General features: G+C 42.9%; 1 protein-coding gene and 1 long non-coding RNA gene across 9 annotated transcripts in view; one reads left to right on the top strand and one right to left on the bottom strand.

Moving 5' to 3' along the window:
- Nucleotides 1-15,840, bottom strand: part of LOC111851686 (histone deacetylase 7-like) — a 44,912-nt gene that overhangs the window by 21,636 nt on the left and 7,436 nt on the right. For 3 of the 8 annotated variants that reach the window (XM_072715399.1, XM_072715401.1, XM_072715403.1), the window contains exons 2-4: nucleotides 11,707-11,775; nucleotides 737-934; nucleotides 563-650 (exon numbers count right to left, since the gene is read on the bottom strand). In XM_072715399.1, coding sequence (XP_072571500.1) covers nucleotides 563-650; nucleotides 737-877 — 229 coding nt within the window. In that variant the 5' untranslated portion in view covers nucleotides 878-934; nucleotides 11,707-11,775. Of the gene's footprint in view, nucleotides 1-562; nucleotides 651-736; nucleotides 935-10,742; nucleotides 10,878-11,706; nucleotides 11,776-11,951; nucleotides 12,686-15,840 lie in introns of those variants that run through there. The other 5 variants (XM_072715400.1, XM_072715405.1, XM_072715404.1 and 2 more) reach the window with 4 other exon arrangements.
- LOC111851688 (uncharacterized) lies at nucleotides 4,365-6,743 on the top strand. The gene is made up of 4 exons (XR_002840077.2): nucleotides 4,365-4,468; nucleotides 4,989-5,088; nucleotides 5,368-5,519; nucleotides 6,183-6,743. It is a non-coding gene; the product is annotated as an uncharacterized lncRNA (long non-coding RNA).

A 15,840-nucleotide genomic window follows, 5' to 3' on the forward strand; every position in this document is an offset into this window, starting at 1 on the left:
GAAACCTTATGACTGACCTTCCCCGCTCATGGGTCTTAAAGTCTCTGTGTCAGCTCAGTTATTTTAAAATTTGACCTCAGATCTCTACATGCTCTGACACTGCACAACGTATGCCTCCAGTTAAGGGTGCTTTGTGTTCCTTAATCAATAGTTCTCTGCCATATTTTTTTTTAGAAATCTTACGTGTGAAACTTTAGACTGCTTAACAGGTTTTGACACAGGACCAGGAAAGTTAGATGTAACACTGCTTATGTTCTGGCTGACAGGTTTGTAGGTTTGCAGTAAAATCACACATTTCTAAGCTGGAAACATGATGCACGGTTGGGGTGCCATTTTGCCAACAATTTTTTGCACATGAACACATCCATGAATGCCCGGCAGACTCGTGCCAATACTGCTCAGACGCACCGAGAACAGAAAGACCCATGATCGGAAAACCAATCTAGCGGTACCTCCTCTGCTTTTAAGAGCATTTCTAGGTGCCGATGACAAGGGGGACAGTTTACGGAGAATGAGAGCGCGATGCCCTATGGCGTGGACAGGGGGCGCCGCAGTCACTCACTCTGCTGGCTCTTGACCTTGTGTCGCAGCTGCTGCAGCTGCTGCTTTGCTTTCTCCTTCTCTTCCTCCTCACATGGGTCCCTGTTGAACTGAAAGCAGAAATGGACACAATGAGCAGGAGCAGGAGCAGGGGAGCACGCAGGAGATAGAACATCGGCAGGGCGGAGTCTCGAACCCGGACGTGCCGCTGCAGCTGCTGCTTGGAGACCCAGCCGCACGGCTGAAGCGGGAAGTGGTCTAAGTAGACAGGCTGCTGGTTGACGGTAGTGGGAATGGAGCCGGGACGGCCTGACCTCTGGCTGACTCGCAGGTCCATGGGAGCAGAAAGCGGGACAGAGGGCGCTGTAGGGCACCGGGGCGGCACTCACATCTACTGGGGAGATACAAAGAGAAAAAAAATGAGCAATTCGGCCCTGGGAGGACTGAAGTCCAGGTGGGGAAAAAAAACACCAGTGGCCTGTCTCTTCTCTGAGCGTGAAATTTGTAAACAAGCAGGAAAGTGGCAGGAGAAGCAGAGGCAGCATGCATGCGAGAACACAGACCAGGTATTTACACCCTCAGAGAACACAGACGAAACACAGAATGCGTCACCGTCCTCTGCTGCCCGCCCCCCGGCCCCCTGCTTGAAACTCGGGAAGGGGGCATTTTAGGGATGTTTTTGTGGTGAAGTGGCATAAGGGGGGGTCGCGGAGAGCGGATGGCTTGAGGGTGTCTGACAGATCCCGTCTGCATATTGAAATAAACCCGCAGCCAGCAACGGGCCGCAGCACTCTGCTCTCAATCACCCTTCATAAAAAAAACAATCCCATAATTGTTATTATTGGTGCAGGCCGTTTATACTCCATCTGGGCGGCTCATGGGGGATTTCCGGCATCCCTTCCAGGGGTGGACTGGGGGTGCAAACATCTCGACGTCTCCATAATCGAAACGTGACCTTACATGACCTTTACAGTACTTCACCCCCCCCCCCCCCCGATCTCTGGGCCAGATGCCCAGGTCGCAGACTGAAGACTAAAGCATTACTAAAGGATGTTCACACTGACAGTGCCTTGAGACTCACATTGTCACACAGAGGATGAGGGTGTATGGAAAAGCGTTAGAACATCCAGGAAGAATCACTGTGTGTGTCTTCACTTCACTACACATGCAGTCATATGTACCCCCCCCCCCCATCCACCAAATTTAAAAGAATTTAATTCATAAAATGAACTGGAAAATTACACACTAAAGAAAAAAGCCGGGGGGGCGGATGGGCAGAAGCATCACTAGAGATTTATGGGCTCAGCCTTTACTAGCAGGGGTCTGATTTTAATGAACACACGTTGTAGGCTAATGCCCCCCCTAAAACAGCCATAGCAATGCTGCTGGTGGGGGGGAATGAAGTATGGGATCCACAGCACTCAACCATATCAGGGGCTTTGAGGTTCAGGCCATCCCCAAAATGTAATGGCACATATGGGGCAGATGGTGGCGTGGCAGTTAAGGACATAGATTCATCTTGGGATGGTTTGAAAAACCGGTCCCAGCTCTGGAAGAAATGCAATATCTACCAAAACAAAGTGTAAATGCTAAAACTTCAGCCCCAAAACATACATTAAAAACAAGACACAGAATGCTGTGCAAGTGAGATGTGCTGCTTGTACAAAATTCAAATCAAATTAAACCAGTAATTACAACAGTCTGTCTCACAGACTATAAATATTTGACCTTTCTCCCTGTAATTTGAATGAAAAATCAACGGTGCATCTTCACAAGTAAACTATAACTCAAAAATAAAATATTATTAGATAAGGCATTAAACCAGCATGCACATTAACTAAGCAATTAAACAAAGGACAAATCAATGTCAATGTAATGCAGAAGAGAAAAAAATAATACTCCCATGTGATTAGATTTTATGGTGGATGAGGAGTGACACAATCATTAGGTCTATGTTCATTTACCATAAGCATTTACAGCATCAGAGGCTTCGTTTACTTTTAAATGTAATTTAGAATATATCACTAAGCCACAGAGCAATTCTGGTGTATATAGAAGGAATTAACCGCTCAAGGTGACATGGACGAAGGGAGTGTCGAAACGCTGAGAGTGTCTAGTGACACTCCAGGGCTTTAGCTCTGGTTCCTATAGAAACCAACTTTGTCAGGAATGCACATCTGTAATTCAAAGGCCTGAAAGACAGAAACACCTAATTTTATAATAAATGACTCACAGGTATGTCTGCAGACTAGTGCAAAGCAGGACCTGATTGGTTAGTCAAAACGGTGACTAATCAGCAGATCAACAGGTGTGTTTGTGTATTTCTGCACCCGGATCATAGACAATATATAAGTCAAATGTATAATTCTGGTGTGTCTGGTGCTAAAAGCGTTTTACTGGTGTTTTGCTCAGAGTCTTGTACAGGTTTAACCTGAAGGACGACTTATCCCTCACAGTAAAGTCATCAGCACCTGAAAGGAGCTCCCTCTCATTCCAGTCAAACTTCTAGATAATTAAATAAAAATGCATATGCCAGAGGTTATGTGGCTTCACTGCATACAGGAGTGAGGGAAGGAAGGATAGAGAGAAAAAGGATAAATACTTTGGAGCTGAATAAAAAACCAGACGTGGGCTTTTTTAAATAATTGACTCATTCCCAGCTGTGAACCACAAGAGTCTTAAAACAGCAGCACTGAGCTTTTCTCAGCACATCATTCAAAAAAATGAGTCCCGATTCCGAGAAAACACACCACCGATGCAGATGTAAGGATGAGCAACACTGATTCTCTGATCTAGGATCAATTCCTGCAAAGACATCCAAAAGAAAACAAGGGAACGGTGACAGAAGCGGTTACAAGGCGGACAGCCAAACAGATAAAGTCCACAGAGGTCTGGTGGCCCACACACACGCCTCCAGGTCCACGTTGGTCATGGGGACGGCATATCTAGCTCATATCGGTGCTGGGTTTTGGCGGGGGTGAGGATCCGGCGCATTAATCAAGTTCCTTCCTCTGGCTCGGTGGAAATTCCTCACAAACAATAAGAAATGCTGAGAGAGAGCTGTGGGAGGCACTGCTCGATTCCCACTGCAACTGCCGGGCCACTTGAAAAACACGACTTCCCACAAAATCTTTCCTTGTGCTCTGTTTTTCATGCCCCCAGTAATTTGAAAGAGCTATACACTTATTTATTAATAATAAATCATTAATCCTTGTTCAAAGCTGCTATTAAAAGAAAAAGTGACTGAAACCATTCTAATTATTTTCTATTATTAGCACTGAATACCTTCTGAGATTCCAATTCTGAAGAGTGCAAAAAAAACAAAACAGGAGATTCATTACAAAGAGATGCCCCCAGACATGTTTAAACTTTCTTCAGACCTCAAATGGTTTTCATATCTGTCTTTTTGCCCACTGAGGTTTGAACCTTCCTTACATGCATTTTTTGTCTGTTTTGTGATGCTGTGGTTTTCCATTCACAATGCAAGGCCACAGCCGTCCCCTCAACGAGCTTCTGAGTGCAGTATGCAGGGAGCAGACCCCAGTATGCAGGCAACTGACCCACAGGTCCGGGACGTTCATGCAAGTTGTGTGCCCACTTTCGGTAACAAAGATGTCAACAAGAGGGCATGTCAGTAAACTAGTTGGTGATTTGCCTGACTGACAGACAGACAAACAGACACACACACACAATGTCTCCTGTTCTTATTTAAAAACCACCCCTTACTCCTAAACCACTGAAGCAACCAAAAGTCATTAAAGTCAAACAAAACTTTGAAAAAGCGCTTTTTAAAAAACAATTTTTAAAACAAAAAAACTGCTGCTCTGCAGAGTCCTTCCAAACTGCCACATTTCGCACTTTGCATCATACAGTTTGAACCTTAATACAAACAGTGTCCATTGCAGACCCACTTAAAGCAGAGAAAACAGTAAGTTACTATCTGGGTAATACATCTGTGTAATTACAGGGTGCGCACGCGTACACACACACACACACACACACACACATACCTATGAGCATAGAAAACATTCATTTGCTAGAATTTGATGTAGAAATACAAACCGTATTTCATTTAGCATGTGAGTAAGTGAATATATGAACAGTGGTGGCCTCAAATCCCTTAGAGCAGGGGAGGACAATCTTATCCACGAAGGATAAGGTTTTTGCTGCAAATCACTAATTAGATTACTAGGGAGAGGACTAATTGGCTGCAGAGTCCTCACACCTGGGTTTGAACAGCCGTCCTAAAGGTTATCCGAAAAACCTACACAGACACCGGCCCTTTGCGGATAAGATCGCCCACTCCTGCCTTAGAGGGTGCCTCTGTGCTTCCTGGCACAGCCCCTAGGCTCTCTACAATCCAGAACTACACAGATGGGTATTAAAGTATTACATGAGCAATACCTTAAGCAAACATGTTCTACAACACCACTGTCTTCCTTTCCCAGCTGCCAGCTTCGTTTAGAAGCAGGCCTCTACCAAACTGGATGTATTTTTGAACGACATGCCTTCAGCGCTCCAGGATCTGCTGGAAATACCAGTAAAGAGGTAAAAATGCAGTTCTTGCTGATTAGCGCAAGACGTTACTGGTGAAAGTATTGTACCATTTTCCACTTACTAAAGATGACAACACTTTAGTCAATGTTGGAATTTACAGTGTTAGAAAATGCTGATACAGTTGTATAATGAAACAAAGCTCTCTTCTGCCTTTTTTCCAGAACCACAGTGGATCTTGTCTGGCTTTCTGAGATTAAGTTTGCAAACCACTGATATGCTTGCTGCCATGAATGACCGTTAGTCATGCTTGCACTTTCACTTGTTTTCCAGATTAAAAGCTTTCGATACTGTAGTAACCACAAAACTAAAAACTGAACAGCTAGATGAGAAACAAAGGAGAGGATGAGATGTAATGTGAGACACGAAAAGCCAGGTTTCTTCAGCAAGTGCTACATAGGTGCATTTGGGGTCCATAACCTCAGGTACTGATTTGTGTCCAAATTTTGGTAAATGAGCTCATGTTGATAAACACAGAAAACAAAAACATGGCCTTAAGTCAGTATAAAGAGACGTTTCAGAGAAGAAGGTGCGATTATGCAAACAGCATGGGTCCTGTTGCCTGCCAGCTCTTGCTTTTTCCCTGGGAGAGTAGGCATTGGGCTTCTGAAATCTTTATCTCCAAGCACTTCTGAATAGCTTCCATATGGGAAACCCCAATTAACCAAATCCCAAACACATACAAAAAAGTGTGGACATTCTCTTTGGAGAAAACTCACTGAATAAAAATAAAATACTAATGTATTCATCCACCCACACATCCCTCCATCCAATAAGAGCTGCATATCCGGGATAGAGACACGGTGAACCTGTTGCCCATCCCAGCAAGCAACAGGGCACGAGGTTCCTACAGGATTTCAGTCCATCGCAGAGCTATAGCACTTTAATTATCAACAATCACAAATTAATTACTAAATGTTAGCAACTAGCAATTAGTAATTACGTACCAACGTACTAATTATTAAATACCCTGTGATATAATCTTTAACTGAAACACATAAATGGACTTGATGTAGATTTTTAGAAAATGACATACATAACTGTTGAATTAAGTAGACACCAAAAATGTCAAATTTAACTCTTAACAGGAATCTTCTGACTTTGCACGAGCTCCAGCTTAGAGGACAATAATAAGGTGGAAGGACATGAGGACGACGCAGTGGCAACGTGACAAGGGCGAGACAACAATCGGAGGGCGGCGGGACTACAATGGCAGAATGGCAGTGTGACAATGGGGGAACGGCATGAGAACGGCGCATCAAACAGCCCCAGGAAGGTTGGATTTCCAGCGCGGAGCTGCGACTCTGCGGCTGATCCTGTTTCCAGTATCCCTTCACAGGGTCACCCACATGACTCACAAATTAAACTTTTATCCTGCAGCAATTAATATCGTCTGAGGCTGCGGTTTCAAATTAAGCTGGCAGGTATTCAGCTAAATATTTAATACTCGAATGAAACAGTTGACTCCTTGCAAAAACGTTTTACCCACAGCAGTAAGGCGTTCCTTTAAATCATTAAGAATTAATAAACCCAGAGAGTTAAGTCAGTACTAACTATTCTTGTTAGTTATTCGTTTGGGAAGTACGGAACACAGGGAAACAATTACAGCCACAGCAGTGGGAAATAGTTCAAACTGAGAAGCTGTTTAATTAATGCTGGTCAATTAATGTTATCCGTAACGACTGAACATGGTAAACCTTTTAATTATTTTTCTTGTCGTCTCTTCCTGTGTATCCTGACTATCGCCATTGCTATGTTCACCTCCCATCTAGAGCTCTGGAAACTCCATAAACAGACAGTGGGTGGAATCTTCGTAATAAACTCTCAAAATAATACATACACACACTCACACACAATACCCACCCTTCATTCTCCACTGTCTCTGCCTTTTATTAAAAGATGAAGACATACTCTACTAAACATACACATAGGCTTTGGTATTTCAATCCGGTAGAGAATGGTAATTACAATATGAGACACTGAAAACCTGTTAAACAAAGTGCAAATCACTTAACCTAGAAGGCAGATTATAAAGTAAAAGCACCTGAAGTGGCAGCACAGAAATAAATATCTTTCTAGATTCATTAACAATATTGGTTTACTTGGACGTAAACCAGTCAGCACTCAGGGCTCCGGGGAACTTTCCCTCGTCTCTGATGTGCTCTGAGGTCGGCTGCTGTTCACATCCAACGCAGCCGTGGTGAAAGTGGAGAGACGACCGTTCCGCGGTTCCCCCGTCCCCTGACGTGAACCCACTGCAAAGACTGTGGTGCGTTTGTACAGGTGGTGCCACATGCACGGACAGGCAAGGCCTCCCGCCGTTTACCATGCGCGGGCCCCAAACACAGCACTGCAGTGTCAGACAAATGCAGTGCGCTGAACACCAGGGTTGTCGAGAGCCACGGTTTTGCTGCAGACCCCATGGGACGCTGGTGAGCAGCGGAACAGTAACAGCTGACAAAATTTGGTAAGCTCCCCCCGCCAAATGTCCCCAGGGAGCAGAGAAACAGAAAAACACACAGATTTAACGTTAAACGGCTTTCCTGTGACTGTTCAGTGAAGATGTCCCAGGAATCCCATCATCTGCTTAAAAAGCACGAGAGAAGCTTCGTGCTTCCTTTTGCGTTTCAGCGTTTCATCCCCCAGCAGTAATGCTCAAGGCGTTTGCTAAAGGTACAGCTGCCATGTGGAACATGGACTTCTCTCCTCGCTGGCATGTGCTGAGGCTGCGGCAGGGCTACGGTGCTTCCCCCCCCTCGCCCATGTTGCCCCTCTCCCGGGGCGAGAAGGCGGTGGCGGAATCCACAGCTGTCAGGAGCATTTGGGCCCTCCGCCTCCGAAATGGCCTCACTTAAGGTTTGCATTAACACACGCGTGTGTATTTATAGCACGCCGCTGCCTGTGCGCACTTGTGTGCGTCTGTGTGTGCGCAAGTCGTGTGTCTGTCATTCTGCACAGTGTGGCCACACGACCTGAGGAAGCTGTTACCCAGCGGACAGAGTGTGGCCTTTCTGGGTCCTCTGCAATATGGACTCGAGGTCCAGCCAGCTGCCTCCCAGAGATACTTCTCCGTCTTCCCAAAAATCCAGTGTTGTTATGTGGCTTTTTACTGTAAGTATGGCTGAATCACTGCCGTTAACAGGATTTCTCTGTGGAGCTTACGCAAAGAGGGTGATTTTGGGGATTTTTATAACACATGTAACTAAAAATGCAGAAAGGACACCCAAATAAAAGTTTCAAACTGCTCCTTTCAAAGTCTGACTTTTAAGATTTATTTTTAGAATGGCATAATTAAAGTTATTAAACTATATTTTAACTACTTATCCAGGGCAGTGTTTTTACAATGTTATATATTTAAAAATACTGCCGATCCATTATCTTAATTTGATAAAGACTATCATTTCTACTAACTAATAACGGTTTTACATTCATATTAAATTAAACCAAAAAATAACCCGAGACACACAGCAAAGCATGGAATCAGGTACGGAGTAACCTTTTTATTCCAGTCTTTAAGGTCAGCATTGCAGAGTGTATTTGGACTGAGTCAAGCCTTCCAAATTAACACCCCATTCTGCTCCACCAGATTTACTAATGTGAATGTCTGAGGATGTTTCAGCACTGTGATCAATCATGCAATACACTGCATGTGAAAATAAGTACAACTACAGTTAACCTCTGGGTTCAGGGTCAGCTTTTGTAAAGTCAAAATCTTTAATGAAGTGCTCTCACATTGCTGAGCTACAGGCTCAAGATTTACACAACACAAGCATGTGTGTTAGATCTATGACAAAGTCAACAAGGGTGTACTTCAAGCAAATACTGTACAGGCACGGTCGGAATACATTTTACGGTTTTCAAGCTATTAGTGATTAAAAAAAATAAACAGCCTTTCGAAGGAAACTAATATGGCCAGGAGAGCTGACTGAAGCCTCCTCCTCTCAATTGCTACCTCTTTCTAAAACCATCCATGCTATCTAATTAAATGCAAGGGAACACACAGGGGGAAATCCCGAAAGATAAGCAGAGCTGCTAAAAACGGCTCATAGAGGTTTGCATTATGCTTTTTTGCCCCTTGTCACAGCACATTTCGTCTGTTCCCTTAATGCAACTCTCACTGTAACCCTGTACTAGATAAGCAATAATGGAAGATGGATAAATGAAGGAATCACCAAATTACTAGTGAGCATCTAAGCATCTCTCTCAGGGTTGCAGTGTTAAACCAACACCAAGAGCATTAAATGATTACCTCTGCAGGTTTTTGATTATAGTAATTTGATATCCTCCACACTGCAACAATGAAGAGATATACAGATCCTTATTCTCCTCATTAACTGCAGGGAAAACACTGGACAACTTAGTAGATGAGGTCATCAAACATGGTCATATGCTCTAGGCAAGTCATATGGAGGGACTGTGCAGTGGTGTCAGGTGATCTGCTGTCTTTAAAGGGCCCATGACATGTGATTGTGTCTGTGGGACCTGTGATGGACTGACATCTCATTCAAGGTTTCCTTAATCTTGGGCCCTGCGCTTCCGGGCCCCAGGTTCACTGTAATCTTGTACTTGAAAATCAGTACAGAAATTGATGGACTGATGAATACCCATTAAATTCTTAAGGTCAGTGGTTTTCAGTAAATATTGCTAAAGTGAAACAATGGAGCATTACATAAACAAGCCTGACACTTTATCCATCTTTTAACAAGAACTCCTCCCAGGCAAACCGAAGTATTTAAAGTGTTTGTGTTTACAGTCTACAGCCCATAAAATCCAAGACTTTGTCAAACAACTACTATTAATCACAAAGTAAACAAAGACATTCCTTATTTTCAACCACAGTAAACTCACAAGTTGTCCAGTTACACTGCAATAGATTTAAGTGATACTTATATTTTCATGTACATTTTCTAATACTAAAACCAGTTTCTGTTGTTATTTATCTTAATACGTTGTTATGCTTTAAAATTACAGTAATTCATTACGCCATATTAGTGGGGATGTTGCGTTTGTTTTTGCAACTACATGGCGACCTAAAATATCTTTAGTCCCAATAATTCCCTCAACTCTTCTACTCCATAATGAGTGTAGAGAGTTTCTTCCATAATCCCGTAAAGTTTTATTTACAAACCGCTTCTGGAAGTGAGCAAACTGTCAAATGTAGCCAAGAACAGCGTGGACCAGCGTTCGGCTTCCAGCTAGCGATTTCATACACTAGCCATGACCAAATAAATAACCGATTCATTTACGGTTAGTTTGTAGTAACAATCAACAGCGTCATAATCCATCGAGTGCTATCAAAATTATTACCTTGGGGGCACAGGCACATCTCAATTCACTGCGTGCTATGGAACTACGGTCGGTTAATGGTAGTCATCTGAACGCCTACAAATATATATTTTTTGAAATATTGGTTGAAACTGCGTGATAGACGCCCAATTCTGCCGTTCCTGAGCGGACAGGTACTGTATAGTATGACGTCCGCATGGACTGTTTTCGCCCTTCAGTCTCCCTCCCTATATACATTAATGCATTTCATTAGTGGTACGGCGAACAAAACAAGGATTTGCAATATTCTTTTTATGTAGGTTTTGCATTTGAGCTCCAGCTGTGCTCTGGCACTGAAGACAGAGGGAAAAGGATCGCCTTACCTGTGTGGTAACAGGTTACCCGATCCCAGACCGGTGCGACTAATCCGTTTAAGTATAAAAGCGGGTACAGCGATGGCAGGTAGAGCACGGTCTCCCGCCCCAGCCCCATTCAATCCACATGTCGTCATGTAGGCTACTGTAAGGTGATTCACTAGTCAATGTAAATTAAAACTAAGCCCGCATTTAAGCTCAGGGAATCCGCATGCAATTCGGCCAAACATTAATGATCGAAGTAATTTAACACGCCGTTTTTCACCTTATTCTACTGAACTTGCACTCTTCGCAACTCTTGGTATTTACTTAAAATATTGATAAATGCTGTTTGACAGATACTAGTAAGAGCAGGTCCTCGACACCAGAACGCAGATCACATACTGAATAGTTTTTTTTTTCTTAAATATCAGGGGGAAAAAAACGACAGTCACTTTTTAAATTTAATTAAGAAAATGTTCCGTAAAAAAATTAAACACGCTAGACCCAGGGGTGGAGAGGGAAATGTCTTATCAAGAAGGAAAAGCAAGATTGCAGTAATTACATCTACATATGTAGCTAAATAAGCCACAGACACGATTTAGCCCACTGAAGATAATACCACTGCGACAACAAGTTTAATATTACCTCCTAGTATATTTACATCCATATAAATCTAATTTATGACATAATATTGAGAAAACTGTTTGCCGGGCGTCCCTATATATACTATGTAATGCCACAACAATCCCAATAACTAACCTAATTGAACGTAGAGAAATAGATTATAGCTGGTTATTTAAAATTTCTCACGTAAGTTTAACGATTATTGGTTTATGTCGATATTCGAGCTTTTTTATATAAGCAAAAACAACGTTTTACAACTACCATATACCGGGTCACTGCCCTACATGGATGTTGTGCGATTCACTGCCTGATTCTGCTGATATGTCACTGCATTACAGGCGTTACATGAAAAATTAAAATGACTTACCAGTTTGTACCGCAAAAGACCTGTCCCGTTTCTGCGTTTCTATAGTCGGACCAAAAGCCGTATTTCCACCTGTGAGGACAATAAAACAAGGTGAGGGTGATGTTTTAATTCATCAATGGAACGATTATTCTTGCAGCCTACTTCTGTCTCAAGCATGCATTCAAAGACGCGTTTTAATATAGCTGCAATCCAGATTACACAAGCTACTGAAAGCGTTTTCAAAATGTTATTGGAGTGTCACAAACCTGTTTTGTTTCATCGAACACCTACGTTTGTCGCACATATGTCAAAATGTATCATAAATGTTGTCCTGTAAGAGTCGTTTCGCAATATGTATAAAAAAAATCAAAAGACTCACTTCTTCTGAAAAACCATGCCAACTGACCGAAGACTAAACACTAACTGTACGATTTCAATATTTATAAATTGTATTATTTCTTTCGGAAATAAATTCCTTGTGTTAAAATGAGATTTTCAATTACCCTACCAGCAAGATCCCTGATAAGACTTGAGATTTACGCTTCAAATTTGTACGTGTGCGGATATATTTCTAAGCAAGATTCTAACTGTGCTGCATTTTCAGCGTTAACAAACCAGGAAAAGTATAATAGTATGGTATTAATTAGGAGCCGGACACGTCGCTGAGGTAAGTGGCTTGTTTCATCCTCTTCCCTGATTTCACTAAACCGCTTCTTAAATATGCGGATAAGCGCAGGAGCTTAAGAGACGAGGGACGCACAGCGAGCGGAGCAGCGCAAGGAGACCGAGCGGCGAAAACAAGCGAGTCCAGCCCCACAGGAAACGAGAATAGGCGGGCAGCACCAAAAATAGCCTTGACATCAACACGACTTCTGTATCTCATTGTTTTCACGGCGGGGCAGTCTATTGGCGAACTATGCGCCCAACCCGACTCTGCTCCCTCAATCTTCCCTGCGCTGCTGAGACCTTTCGCGGCTCTGTGGCTCCACCTGTTGAAGCACCCGCGGGTTTTCACGGCAAACCGACATGCATCCTCAGACATCAAAAAATAAGCGTGAGGCGAAGAAACAGCTCCGCTAGCAGGGTTCTCCCTGACTTAGTCAGGACTGAAAAACAGCTATGGGGAAGGCCCTGAGGTACACTGTCAGAGAAAAAGTACCAATTGCTGCCTTTGAATGTACAATTACTTGTTACTGGGGCTGTACCCTCAAGGGTCTGCCAGTTGTACCATAGCTGTAGGTAAATTTACCTTTTAGTCTAATTTAAGGTACAGAAATGGATTCTGATGAACATTTTTGTACCATTGTGGTAATGTTACTGCACCTTGAATAAAAAAATTGTACAAGGCTGTACCCTTTTTTTCTGACAGAGCATAGAGCATACGTAAATAGGCCAACATGAATTTTCAACAAAAACATAACCTTGCTACCATGTCACGAAAAGCACTGTTCTTCACTTTCACTACATTCCAAGCAAGTATAGAAAGTCTTTGTGGCTTGATTCCCAAATGAATGCAAGCAACTTGTATGACGGAAGGACATCCATCCAATTTCTGTGACCACTTGACCTATTCAGGGTTGCAGGGCAGTCTGGAATCTATCCTGGAAGATATGGGCACAAGGCAGGGAACGACCCAGGATGGGGCACCAACCCATCACAAGCCACACCCACAAAGACAATTTGGCAACTCCAAGTAACCTCAGCAAGTTTTTGGACAGTGAGGGGGAAACCAGAATATCCAGAGGAAACCCCATGACAACACATGGAGAACATAGAAACATGGACCCCTGGCAGAGACTGGAACCCCCCTTTAACTAAAGGACACTAAAATTGAAATCAGGTATCTGCAGTTATTTCTTGAATTAAAAAAATCAAATGGAAAGAAATCCTAAGTGAATTTAGTGGGTTTTTTTAAATAAAAAAGAACATTCTGGAACTCAGATGGTACAAAGGGTTGGAGTTATCAGGTGCCAAGCTCTAATATGTACAAAGTGAGCCAAGAACTTTACTCGCCAATAAACTTTCTCTTGATTTTCCAGTCTTTTTTTCCCCTCCACAAAGCAACCAGGTTCTGTGGTTGGCTGTGAAGGGGATGGATATACACAGAAAGAAACCTGCTTATTCATCATCCTGTTATCAGCCACTGTCATCAGCTGTGCACATAGACTAAATGAATGTGTTTCTTTACTGTGTTTGGTTCCAGATTCATCTGTCTCTTAATACCTTAATTAATTGTTTACTGCTTTATACTCAAGGGACAAAGGTGAACATCTGCAGTCCATCCGTCCAGGTTCCAACTGCTTATCCAGTACAGGGTGGCAGTATCTTATTTACAATGACAACCTCACGTCATCTGGTTTGTGACGGTCAATACCTCTAGCTTGTAAGGTATCCTAAAACCTTCAAAAACCAAGTCATCTGAGAAGCAGAGAGGGGAAATTGTACAAGACACATGCTCTTCTGCATATACAGTAACTGCTGATAAATATGATATGTGCACTGAGATGGACTGGCATCCCATCCAGGGTGTCCCCTACCTTATGTCCTGAGATTCCTAGGACAGGCGTCAGGATCACCGCAACCCTGTTCCGGATAAGTGGTATGGAAGATGAATGGACAGATAAATATGATATGTATGTGAATGTCATTGCTACCCACTTCTCATGTTTTTTACATTGTCCTTCCTTCTGCTGCCTTCAATACAACAAGAATCTGTAACATATTGGTAGTTTGTTTTGTGTTCCTTGCATCTTTCAATCCTACACCCTTTCATAAAATGTTTTGATTCTCCATAAACTCTCCCAACATTTATTACACTGGATATATAGCACATGATTAATGCCGTTATTTTTGCAGTGCCTGGGAAAGTGAGGCCGAGAACGAAAGCGGGGATGGGATATTCTGGAATGTGATGGAGAGAAAGCGTGAGGGAGCAAGCGGCAGGGAGAATGGGGCAAGGATGTGTGTTGCCTGCAGTGGGATCCCTCTCTCAGGAAGCCATCCGGAATGCCAGGAATGCCGGCAGAGGCAGCAGCCCCAACCAACACAGATGGCTGGGGCCAGGCAGGGAGGTGGTGTGAGAGGGCTGGGCAGGGATGGGTGGGGGCAGTGGGGTAGAGAGAGTAATGAAGAGAAGAGCCAGAAGAAAAAGTAAGAGGCAGTACAGAAAAAAGTGGGTGGAGAGAGGGTGTGGTGCAGTGTTGTTGTAGTTTGGCTCTGAGACTCCAAGATAACTACTCCCAGACCAGAAAAAACTCCCTCTCTGAGAATCCAGAGCATCTATGTGTATACATTTAAATATGCACAAACATAACTGTCACGCATCTGGTGAAACATCTCAAATTAGATACTTGCCATTTTGCACATTTATACCATGACCACATCATGCTGACAACAGCCAGGATGATAAAGGACGACAACATAAGTGTAAAAAATTACAAAAAATCAGGCACGTAAAGTCATACCCATTGGCCTGATGGTGGCTCTATAGCGCAATGTTCTACGTTTTGGCCTACAGTATATCTCCGGAATCGTGAGTCACAAAAACAAAGTTCTTTTTTCCAGACATGCCCTGGTTCATGCCAAGAAATATCAAATTGGGACTATGAAGCTCCAGCTAGATTTTCAGCTAATTTGCATAATATGAACAATCTACATTTTCTGAACTTGTCCTAGACTGTCCATCTGAATTACACAAAACTTGAACTATACCACCCTGAGACAATGCAGAAAAAAAGTTGTCTGAAGGATTTTGATCAGGGAAATTGTTCCTATGTTACAAAGGAAATTCTTGCGTGTCATTTTTGCACTTAATGACCAATTTCTCATCAACAGAACATCAGATCCTCACCAAACTTGCTGTATTTAGCTTCATTCTGAAGCCACTCCACAAATTTCAAAAAAATAACACAGTAGGAGGCGCTACAACTCAAAATGTCTTATTAGTCAGGAACCACCTGACACAAAGATTAAATTTTGTAGACGTATTCATGGCCAGATGTCCCAACTAATCATTTAATAAAAGTTCATCTACTCATTAAACATGGCTGACATTGGCCCTTATACAGCAATGTAAATATCATAAAGCCATATCATAGGCAAAGTGCTTCGTGCCAAATTTCTTATATCCAAAGGTGTCAAGTATCTCAGTTTATC

Source organism: Paramormyrops kingsleyae, chromosome 8 (assembly GCF_048594095.1).
Source record: "Paramormyrops kingsleyae isolate MSU_618 chromosome 8, PKINGS_0.4, whole genome shotgun sequence".
NCBI lineage: Eukaryota > Metazoa > Chordata > Actinopteri > Osteoglossiformes > Mormyridae > Paramormyrops > Paramormyrops kingsleyae.